We start from the raw sequence: 12,938 nt of genomic DNA, 5'->3' as shown, positions 1-12,938 counted from the left end.
TTTTAATCTTTGATTATATTTATCTTATCGATCAAAACAATTCCCATATGCGTTTATTGATAGACATTTAAAATCGTGAAATCAGATGTTAAACATTTCCGCTTTACTCCTTTTATTTGTATATAATGAAAACACTCCGCAGTGCAATTAGTATAATCCGAGATGTGTTACTAATCTTCTAAAATTCATCCTGTAAACTTGTATAAAATTATTATCACAATCAAGATGTCTTACGATGTGTTTTTGGCTTACATAATTAACTTCTAGAAGAAAAGAAATAATGAGGTTCATATTAAACTAAGCCCGCACGGCCAGGTGGTTAGAGCGCTCGAATCGCAGTCTGAGGGTTGCGGGTTTGAATCCCCGTCCCACGCCCTTTCAGCCGTGGGGGCGTTTATAATGTGACGGTCAATCCCACTATTCGTTGGTAAAAGAGTAGCCCAAGAGTTGGCGGTGGGTGGTGATGACTAGCTGCCTTCCCTCTAGCCTTGCACTGCTAAATTAGGGACATCTAACGCAGATAGCCCTCGTGTAGCTTTGCGCGAAATTCAGAACAAGCAAGCATATTAAACTCTTCGTTTTATCATCAAGCAACGTAAAGTACAGTTTGAGTATTACCACAGGTTTTAGAGATTTTTTTTCCAAACTACAAATGACTATCCATTTTTAAATATATATAAACTAACGTTCGAGTAACGTATTCGGGGACATAGACGCAAAATGTTTCAAAAAATAAGCTTTTACACCACCGTACGTGAAATAGAGATCGCAAATATTTTCTTCCATTCTGTCGCAGTTTAAAAGTACAGTCTTATTTATTATTGCGGAAATATTGATTTATTCGTTTGTTTTTGTTAATATTGATGTAAATATAAATAATCATTGTCGTCAATGGCAGTGCGATCTTATATGTGATTTTATTTTTAACAATCTATATAGATATTTCATTAGGCTTTGAATCGAACAGACAAAATACCTCGAATCAATCGTCGAACGCATGTAGTAGTCGCATCCGCATAAAGAGGAAAAATCTGGCCAATCGCAGACATTTCTCACATCGAATGAGAAGACACCGCGCCGTCGTTAAGGGTGCATAGCGAGTCCTAGTTAAAAGGGGACGTCCTCAACCTGGAGAATAGTATATTAATTTCGCCTGGGGCACTGGAGCCTTGAATAGTGAAAAACAGTTTAACATTACGAATTTAGAATTATGACTTCACACTCACTTAACTCTGATGGTTCAGGCCGAGATCGCCTATCTATGTCATCATACAGTACCTCCCCTTACTCAAGCGAACATGGAACAAAGCGATCGTTGATCTTCGAGAACATACTATTGAACCGCCGACCGTGTATGTCTGACGATCTCACCTCGACTGGCATGTCCAGGGAATCCTCTCTAGAGGATAGATTGATTGGGATGGAGGAAGAGATATCTGGCCAAGATATGTCAAATGACCCTCCAGTTCTGGTTGACGATAAAAGAGTGTCTGAGATGCTGTCCAGAAAAAACTGGACGTTTTCTCCAGATCAGGTGGCTTGTGTATGTGAAACCCTTCAACAGGCCGGAGACAACGATCGTTTGGCCCGTTTCCTGTGGTCACTTCCATCCATTGAGCAATTACGCTGCAAAGAGTCAGTCCTCCGAGCTCGAGCGACCGTGGCTTTTCACCAAGGTAACTACAAAGAGCTTTATGCGATTCTTGAGAGCCACAACTTTGAATATTTTCATCACTTAGAGCTCCAACAGATGTGGTATAAAGCCCATTACAGAGAGGCTGAGAAGATCCGCGGCAGACCGCTGGGGGCAGTGGACAAGTATCGCCTACGACGAAAGTATCCATTACCGAAGACAATTTGGGACGGCGAAGAGACAGTCTACTGCTTTAAAGAAAAGTCCCGTATGATGCTGAAGGAATGTTACCTTCAGAATCGATACCCAACTCCTGACGAAAAGCGACTGTTGGCAAAAAAAACCGGACTGACCTTAACCCAAGTTAGCAACTGGTTCAAAAACAGAAGACAGAGGGACAGGACACATACTAGTATGAGTAAGTAGAATTTGTCTGCTGCTTTAAATATTAAACTGACGTTTTTCATCTCATTCACTACTTCAAATAAATGATTTAGGTGTAAAATTATTACACTCATGAATGGGTAGAAGAAATTAGAATAATATTGTAATATTGTATAGAACTATTTGTATAACTCCAAATCAAGCATTTAATGGGTGCAATTCAACGTCAAGAAAAATTATACCTTCATACAGTACCAGTAACTGAATCTATATAAATTCATGGTTGTATACTTTATCATTTCATCATACCAGAAACATGAGACTTTTCAAGTTCAAAAATAGAAATAAAAAATCCGACGTAGCTAAGTGAAAGGTAAAGAGCTGGTATGAGTATGTTTTCATCTTTACAGGCTGAAGTACGAATATTAAGAAGCAAAATTAATGTGTTATTAAGAAACTAATAGGGTGTCTGAGTGTTGTCCAGGATTCAAGCAAATTTTAAACATTAAAAACTGAATGGTGTAAATAAGAAAGTGTATGCATGTTATTCAAAAAACGTAAAAGTCATATACTGGTGTTCTTAAAATGACAATCCGATATATGAGTGGATTGCGTGTGCGAATGAGAAATCAGAAGAGTGTACTATTAATGCTAACAAGAAACAAAACGGATTTTTGAACGTTGTTGTTCATATAAAGAGTTTATCACGACTGTATATATTACGATGCTCCTACACTTTTTCCATCATGGCAAGTGAACGCGAAACATGTCGCATACAAAACACGTGTGTAAACTTCCTGTAACATCGATAAAAGGATTAAACTGTAAATAAACACCAGTTGTACATCACTGTAGTATTTGAACTTAAAGTTGTAATTAGGAATTTAAAATACTATATTTATGACCATAATGAAAATATATCAAGATGTTTGTATTTCAACAATTTTATTGTTGTACTTGAGGTTATATGAAGTTGAATATATATTATTTATACAGCTGAATAACAGTTCAAAATGATTCCAAAACAGTGATTTGATTTAGAAATGTATATTAACATGTATTAATTTAAGCCCGAATCCATACAAAACAACATGGCAGGACGAATAAGGAAAACATGTGTTGTTTTGTATGGATTCGTGCTAATCAAAAGTAAAAAACTGAGAAATACGTGTTTTGACATGTTGTTTTGTATGGATTCGTGCTAATCAAAAGTAAAAAACTGAGAAATACGTGTTTTGACGTGTTGTTTTGTATGGATTCGTGCTAATCAAAAGTAAAAAACTGAGAAATACGTGTTTTGACGTCAAAACACGTATTTGTCAGTTTTTTACTTTTGATTAGCACGAAGCTCACATGTATATAATATAGAAATTAATATATATATATATTTAAGTTTTGAAAATCAACAAAATACGATTAAAGAGAATATTTATTTTGTAATTCCTAGTTTGTTATTTAGGTTACCATGAAGAGTAAATATTTTTCGTTTCTTTGTTGCTAAGCACAAAGCTACACAATGAGCTGTCTGTGCTGTGCCAACCACGAGTATTGAAATCCGGTTTTTAGCAGTGTAAGCTAAGAGTAAATAAATAATGTAAACACCAGAATGGTTTTATATTTTTGAAGACCAATAAAATACATCTATTAATGTAGTTTCTCAATGTCTTTCTGAATACTGATCTCAGATCTATTACACAATTGTGTCCAAGTAAAACTACATTTTTCACTTATGTTAATATACCGCGAGTTTCTAAACAAAAGCTATAATGTTTTACAAAAGGTTTTCAACAATGCATAGGAATTTTTCAGATCTCATTTTCTCCACAAACTTAAGTTTTCAGTAAAACTGATCATAACTTTCCATCTCGCTAGAAACAAAAAACCGTTTTCATGCACAGAGATGTAAATACCAGCTTGTAAATGTAATGTAAATGTAAATGTAAAAATGTAAAATAATACAAATTTCACATTACACCCTAATTATTGAATCCATACAAAATAAAATGAATGATAGTCCACGTGGCAGGACCAATTAGGAAACCACGTGAAAAGATAATAACAGCACGTATTTCTCAGGTTGTTATTTTATATTATCATGAAGCTCACATATATATATAAAATAAAACTATAATATATTTAAAATTTGAAAATCAAAAAGTACAAGAAGTATTTAGAAGTGAAAACCTACACTTTATTTTTACTGATTCTGATCGGGGGAATTGTGAGGATATGTACAGAGTAAAGCTAAATACCTGACATGGAAAATGTTTGAATACACGAGAAAGAGCAGTCTAAACTAAAGAATGAGGTATTTCTGTTTAAACATTTAATGAATTATTGAGTTCTTAGTTAAGTAAGCTAAACATTACCTAGATACCTTAAGTGTTCAATTTCTAACAGTGTAAACAAAGTTTCTTGGCCCAGGTGGTTAGGGCACTCGACTCGCAATCTGTGGGTCGCGGGTTCGAATCTCCGTCACACCAATCATGCCCGCCCTTTAGCCACGGGGGCGTTATAATGTGACGGTCAATCCCACTATTCGTTGCTAAAAGAGTAGCCCAAGAGTTGGCGGTGGGTGGTGATGACTAGCTGCCTTTTCTCTAGTCTTACACTGCTAAATTAGGGACGGCGAAATTCAAAAAACAAAAAACAAAGTTTCTATGGTGTGATGTATTATTATGTTTAGAGCGTATTTATATAGAATTTTTCAAATGATTTTGTAAACTAGTGAAAGTTCTACGTTCTATATATATATTATTTATTATCTAAAATTTTCATCTTTCGCAAAAATGGTTCTGGAATATTTCTTAGATTAAATTTACCTTGGGCAAATAACCTTAATTATCACCATTCTTAGTTGTTTTTTTATTTAGACTACTAGATTCAGATTTTTATGACACCTGGCTTGACTTACACAGCTGGATTCTTCGTGGCACCGTCTTACAAAGCTCTTTTCCTTTGATTTTTGTAATTAACATAATATGATGTAAAAATTATTGCAGGCTTTCACTATTTGCTTTTTTTTCGTGGCCCGACATGGCCAGGTGGTTAGGGCGCTTGACTCGCAAGCTGAGGGTCTCGGGTTCAAATCCCGTTATCGAACATTTTCGCTCTTTCAGCCGTGGGCGCGTTATAATGTAACGGTCAATCCTATTATTCGTTGGTAAAAGAGTAGCCAAAGAGTTGGCGGTGATGATTAGTTGCCTTCCCTCTAGTCTTACACTGCTAACGGCTAGCGCAGATAGCCCTCGTGTAGCTTTGCGAGAAATTCAAACAAACTTTTCATCAGTTTTTTTTTTTCTCTCTTTTATAAAGTTCAGCAATCTCTTTTAGAAATAATATCAATAAATTTGCTTAAACAAAATAATCTGACTTGAAAACTTCTATTAACTTATGATCTATGATTTGGTGTTTTTAATATTTTTACAATATAAATACTTTAAATGTTGACTTCTTTATTTAAAATAACGGATAATCCAGTTACACTCAGATGTATATTCTTTCATAATGAAAAAAGCCTATTCATTTTCTTTCTCTAGTATGATCCGCGTCACTTCCTATGTGACAGTGTTTCAACGTTTTATTGCCCTTTTTAAGCGCTACACATACCAAAATTACTGCGTTTGACTGTAATGAATACAGCAATACGTTACTGTGCTTTACGGCTTCCTGCGTTTGAGGGTTTGCTGAGATATTACAGGCCTCTCTAAGAAACTGGGCAGGAGTTGCACAACACACAATAACTACTGGATATGTAGAAGAAATGCCTATTATAGACTAAGTCATTACTTAGTAATACATAAATACGAACCAAGCCACCTCCTTACTAGCACCATTGGAATAATAATTCATAAAATGATAAAAAGGTGAATTTCTAGTGCTCTATGTTCATTCATTGATTAACTTATTAAACGTATTTGGAAATAAAAATGTAATTTTCATTCCAAATAGCATTTCAAATTCATTACTGTGTATTACCATTAGAAACCTTAAATTGGTTTATTCGTACGTATAATACGTACTACACGATTTATTACTGAAAGGTGTATTATTTATTGTTTATTTGTTTGATCCCCTGAATGATATTGTTTTCTCCAGTTTTTCCTTCAGAGCTTTTAAATCAGTTCAGAATACATATTTAAAAAGAAAGGAAAATAAAAAAACATTAATATTTTCATAGATCATCAAGGCCGATCACCAACATTAGAAAACTTATCGTGAATTCCTAATCGGATATATAAATGTGTTATCGTATAAGCATTTTATTTTAGTTCTTATTTCACCGCTACGTCGTACAGTAATAATAATAATAATAGCGACTTTGTTTACCGTTGGTATTAAAACAAATTCTAATTATTATTTTTTAAACTGGTAAAATTCGGATACAAATGGTGGTATACCATGTGTTGGACTAGAATCGAGGTCAAGTTATATGTTAATATATCATTCTAGAGCTATAAAATCTAATTAGAGTTATATTATTAGTGATTTTTAAGTTACAATAAGTTTTAATTACTTTACCATGTGTGTATATTCCGGGTGTAGTCTAATGATTAGCTGTAGGTCTGTTATAAAAGTGCGGGTATTACTGATTGCTTGTCTTCGCCCAGTATAAAATTAGTCTCTGAATTGACCGTTTAATCCATGTGGACGTATGGTTCTGAGTAGGTTGAGAATACCATATATATTTTGTGGAACCAGTTAGTGTTTCGTGAGTTGGTTCGTTGTGACACGTCGTAATATGTACTTGTTATTTGGTCATCGGTCCGTCTACTTGTCAACATAATTGAGTCAGTATTTATGAGACGCAAATGGCTCGTTGCTCGTTCATCTGGTTAGTCGTCCGTAAATTTTTTAACTGATAGAATACAGGGAAGAAAGCTAGTGAAGAATATCCACGACCAATTCTTGGCCTAATCTTGTCTGACCAAATAGTGGGATTTGAACTTCATCCTTGAAACGTATCCACGGTCAAACATGCGAAGTGGTATTTTGGTGTGTGTGTGTGGTAACGGGACCTGAATATGGGAGCCGCAGGTCCACAGTCCGGCGCCACTGGGTCTCACTCGGCCATTGGAAGTTGTAAATACGTATCTGAATGGTTTCAGCTGTATATGAAACACTCGCATAAATTGCATATTACTTTCAGTGGATTTTCTAAAAGACGCCAACTGTTACCCGGTATTTAAGCGTGAGTAAGCGATTCGGTGAATGTGCTTCGAGAACATTTCTACGAAAGATCGTTTCTGTCCCCCGGTGGAAAAGCGGTAAATCTACGGACTTACAACGCTAAAGTCCGGAATTCAGTTTCCCGCGGTGGACACAGCAAATAACCCAATGTGGTTTTGCTCTAAAAGAACCAAACAGACAAACAAACGGAATATAATTTGACTGTATATTTGACAAATTACTAACGAGAAATAAAAATGAACGAAATTTTTAACAGATGGTTAGTAAGCGATAATTATGTGCAACCATATGTCACTTGCACTGTCTCTACCGCTATAAATATTATAATAACTTATAGACTTTACACTTCAGAAACCAGACCACTATGAAATGCAGTGTAATAAAACAAATAAATCATACCAGGTTCAGCTAGATACTTTACAGTAAATAAACATTGCATAGCGCAACTCAAACTACAGTCTTGTTGTAAACAATGACTTCCAGCTTAAAGCTCAAAACCGTATAGTAATACACAGGCATACAAAACATTAGTCTTGAACTTTCACATAAGAACTTTCTTGACTAATCCTCGATCAACCGTCGTGATCGGAATCTGTTGCGTCATAAAAACAAAGATGAAGGTCAAAAAAAATTTTAATACAAGGAAATTCTGAGAGTTTTACACTGTAAAATTGTGTAAATAACCTTTTGGGATACTGTACATTATTTCAGTAATATTGTTAATAAGATGCTTGCGGACGAAAAAATATCATCACTATTATTATTAAGTAACTAGAATTATTATTAATCCTATAAGAAGCTTCTTCCTAGATTTTATTGTTAACTAAGTAGAATGATTACTAATCCTATAAGAAGCTTCTTCCTGGGTTTTATTGTTAACTATGTAGAATGATTACTAATCCTATAAGAAGCTTCTTCCTAGATTTTATTGTTAATTAACTAGAATTTTTATTAATCCTATAAGAAGCTTCTTCCTAGATTTTATTGTTAATTAACTAGAATTTTTATTAATCCTATAAGAAGCTTCTTCCTAGATTTTATTGTTAACTAACTAGAATTATTACTAATTCTATAAGAAGCCTCTTCCTGGGTTTTATTGTTAACTATGTAGAATGATTACTAATCCTATAAGAAGTTTCTTCCTAGATTTATTGTTAACTAACTAGAATTATTACTAATTCTATAAGAAGATTCTTCCTAGATTTTATTATTAAGTAACTAGAATTATTACTTATTCTATAAGAAGCTTCTTCCTAGATTTTATTGTTAACTAACTAGAATTATTACTAATTCTATAAGAAGCTTCTTCCTAGATTTTATTATTAAGTAACTAGAATTATTACTAATTCTATAAGAAGCTTCTTCCTAGATTTTATTATTAAGTAACTAGAATTATTACTAATTCTATAAGAAGCTTCTTCCTAGATTTTATTATTAAGTAACTAGAATTATTACTAATTCTATAAGAAGCTTCTTCCTAGGCTATTTTTACTCCCTTCCTACCACGAATTAAAGATTTGGATTTTTTTTACACTTTCAGAAACAAGAGTTTGTCCAAGTAAGTTTATGAAGGTATAATACAACATCAGGATCGTAATTGTATTGCTGTGGATGCATTACAATTTGTCCAATAAAAAATAGTATTTATTGACTGAAAAGCTGACTTGTTTGATTGTTTTAAGACTGAACAATAACAATATCTTATTCTATCACGTTGACTCTTTTTTTTTATTACCATTAAACGTTTTTATCGTGAAATGTTGACTAGTTCTTTCTTAATTACGAAACAATGACCACTGTTGATTACATTTTATCACAGTATTTGAATTGAATGCCTGTGGTTAGCAACATTACACCAACCATATGTAGGTGTCCGTTATGCTTGAGCGTTTTTGAAGTCCATTATTCATATCCTTGAATACTTAATCATACAACTTCACGCAGAAACGTACTTTCAAGAGAAAGGTATGGCTGGTCACTGGAAATAAACATTAACTTGTATCTTGATGATGTAAAATTCAACAGATTGTCATCGTATATTCAGATAATTTGTCATTATATCTGCAACAACAGATTTAACTGCCAAACTCGTTTCATTAAGTTGTGACCTTAATCTATTAACGCTTTGTTGCTCTCCTTTGAAATAATTTGGAATGTACTATGATGTACTGTTATGTCACATTCACCGTGATTACGTATAACTGATTTGTTACCAGCCATCAGCTATGTTCTTTTACACGTTTTTGAAGCTATCTGGTGGTTGATATTAAATATACCTCGAGTTGCATCTAGAACATTTAAGCTTATATGCAATGTTACATGTCTTCAGTGGTGTTATTTTATATTTGTTCTTAAAAACATTAATCTAATTCCGGTTTAGAAATAACTCTTAAATCAATATTTTGGTCATCTCTATAAAAAAGAAAAAAACGTACAGAATTGGCTTTCCTAATTAAGTAAAAACGAGTAAATTACATTGTCATATACTGACAAGCATAATACTTCAGGATTTAGTAAACGAAAATGTATATGTGAATATAAATTATTATTAATATAGATTTTAAGAGAAATGTAGTGAAACGTTTTCTGACAGTTAATTTTGGAACATAATACAGTGTAGTTTGGCGTGCTGGTTGATGTAACTCAAAACTTTGGTGGTGGGTGCTTTTGAGTAGCTGCCCTCACTCTAGTGTGTCAGTCCAAAATTGAGGACAGCTAACGCAGATAGCCTTGAGTGGCTTATTTAATTTCTACTGTTTAAGTGTAAGCCTCAAACTTAAACGTGACAAACAGTCTGAAAGAAGCACGTTATTTGTGAAAAGTCTATTGTTGTAATATGTTATAGCTGAAGAAGATTCATCATTTCGTCCATCCTCAAATGATTTGTCCTTACCGAAACATGTTTATTTTCTCAATATTATTCTTGATGAGATATGATGACTCAAAATTTTCTGTTTGAAGAAAGTTCCAATTAAACTCATTAACTTATTTTCCTTGAAGCTGGATCGAAACTTTGCGTTCCAGGAGACATGTTTTTATTGCTGCTTTCACTGCTAACTTCAGGATCAAGTGGAATATAAAATAAAAGTGAGGTGACAACAATCCGGATAATAAAGCTGTCCTCACGCACACGCCGCGCGATGAACACAAACGTACGAGAGCATCTGGAGAGGGTGGGAACAGTTCGTCCTGCTTCGTTTCTCGACCCCGCGGATGCCTGGCGTTCCATCACTCTGTAAGCCTCTCCCCGGTTAGAGTTCACTTTGAGTTGTCGTGCCGAAAGCACCGTTCCAGGTCATAGCTCTACTCCCCCTCCGTCCGTGGTCATTCTCACTGGACTAGGAAAAAAGACAAATGACCACCTTTTCGTACACAAGCAAGCAAAACCTGACCACGAATGTTGATTAGAAACATATGCTACTGCTTGCTTATCCCACACAAGCCACTTCCCCTGAATTCTTACCGTGATCAACGAGTGTTAATGGTGTTGTCCCTGTATGCTGTTCATTAAGACCGTCTCTTGCCATAGCATGCCCAGTTTCAGCCAAATAATAGATTAAAACACGAAACCAGCAGGCAATGTGTACCAGGCCATTTATAGATATGAAAGTAGGCTAAACACGAAACAATTAGACAATGTGTACTAGTCCATTTATAGACATAAAGGTAGACTAATAACACAAAACAAACAGGCATTGTATACTAGACCATTTATAGATATGAAGGTAAACTAATAACACGAAACAAACAGGCAATGTGTACTAGGTTATTTATAGATATGAAAGTAGAATAATAGCACGAAACAAGCAGGCAACTTGTACTCGGCCATTTATAGATATGAAGGTAAACTAATAACACGAAACAAGCAGACGATGTGTACTAGGTCATTTATAAATATGAAGGTATACTAACAACACGAAACAAGTAGTCGTTGTGTACAAGGCCATTTATAGATATGATGGTAGACCAATAACACGAAACAAGCAGGCAATGTGTACTAGGTCATTTATAGATATGAAGACAGACTAATAAAAAAACATGCAGGCAATGTATAATATGCCATTTATAGTTATGAACGTAAATAACTAGATTCTTATACATAATCTTATTTATATATATAATGTACCCAGTGAAAGAGATTGTAATATTTTCAAACTAAAAACAGACAAAGAGACGAGATCAAATGATGGCGACATTAAGATAGAAACAGGTAATACAGATATTCATTAATATGTTTCTCTTTATGGTCTTATATAAACATATTTTTAAATTTAGAGCTAAAACAGTCTTATGTTAAGTTTACCAGCTAAAGGAAAGAAAGAATAATGCAACGCCGTCTTGGATAATTTTCGACTTTAAAAAACAACTAGCGTCACGTATATTTACATATACAGAGAGCGGGAGATTAGATAGATAAACATGAGAAAAAGAAAAACAGTTGCATAAAGTAAAAATAAATTAAACAGTGAATGTTTTTGTAGTGATTTTTTAGACATATAGGAGAATTCATATATTTTGAGATACTTTGAATGAAGTTATTAAATATTAGTAAGTGAAGAGTGAGAGCCTCCAGGGATTGCTTTACGTTCTTCGTGCGATATTTAGATAATTGGAAGTGTAATAACTTCTTCAATTTCAATACAGATTTACAGTAAATGAAATCTGATCACATCAAGGAAAAGAAAGCTACTTACACAAAGAATATCAATACTAGAAGATCAGTTTAGCAATCTGAAGCGAGAATATACATTCAACTGAGAAAAATAAATGCTACCATGTTTATCATTGTTGTATGTTTAGCTGTTAGATCAGTGTTGAGCAGCATCTGTCTGTGCGTCTGTAAACACTAAATGTGTACTCCGTGTAATAGAAGGCTCAGAATTCAACTTCATGACTTTAAGTTCATGTTTAATTAACTAATTTATAACTTAATAAATTACATTCGTGTCATTAATGTTACTATAACTAGTATTATTTTCGTGTTGAGAATAAAATAACGGAAAATTGCATATTTCTAATAAGAACAAACAGTTTGTATAAATGCTTTTTCATAATTTTTTCTTAATCCAAACATGCACTGTTTACCAATATATTTAAAAGTGCGTTGTGTATAATATGTATTATATAATTATCAGTAACGTACGTGTTTGTGCTCTGTAACAAAATACCTGTTGTTTTTGAAGATGTTTTTACAATTTTATGTAATATGATGCACGTAATTCTAACTTTATGATAGGCAGGAATTTGTCATATATGCATGTGAATTGCTGAGAAAACATTCCTGATTTGTGAGGCTAAGTTTATTTATCAAGGAAGTCCATAGATATTTCCATTCTTTACAAGTGAATAAACTTGTATTATTTCAAGGTAGTTTGTATTGCTTTAAATTATTAAATTTAAAATATATGAGTTTTGTATTATTTAGTGATAGACAGAGGGTCACTAAAAGTACGTAAATCTATAAATATGATTATATTAAAACAAACCAATATAGAATTATGATAAACCTAGTTTTCAATGACTCCTGTTGAATCAAGGCCTGAATGGTTAAAAATACGTAAATCTATAAATATGATTATATTAACATTCAGGCCTTGATTCAACAGGAGCCATTGAAAACTAGGTTTATCATAATTCTATATTTGTTTGTTGTTAAAAATACGTAAATCTATAAATATGATTATATTAACATTCAGGCCTTGATTCAACAGGAGCCATTGAAAACTAGGTT

General features: G+C 33.5%; 1 protein-coding gene across 1 annotated transcript in view; it reads left to right on the top strand.

Moving 5' to 3' along the window:
• Window positions 1-1,169: 1,169 nt before the first annotated feature.
• The window catches only part of LOC106469482 (homeobox protein SIX1-like), a 14,056-nt gene continuing 2,287 nt past the window's right edge, over window positions 1,170-12,938 (top strand). Inside the window, exon 1 of the mRNA XM_013929981.2 lies at window positions 1,170-2,051. Within this exon, the coding sequence (XP_013785435.1) occupies window positions 1,211-2,051 (841 nt within the window). The 5' untranslated portion in view covers window positions 1,170-1,210. The remainder of the gene's footprint in view (window positions 2,052-12,938) is intronic.

Source organism: Limulus polyphemus, unplaced genomic scaffold (assembly GCF_000517525.1).
Source record: "Limulus polyphemus unplaced genomic scaffold, Limulus_polyphemus-2.1.2 Scaffold3511, whole genome shotgun sequence".
Lineage (NCBI taxonomy): Eukaryota > Metazoa > Arthropoda > Merostomata > Xiphosura > Limulidae > Limulus > Limulus polyphemus.
This window is presented reverse-complemented; position numbering and strand designations above follow the sequence as displayed.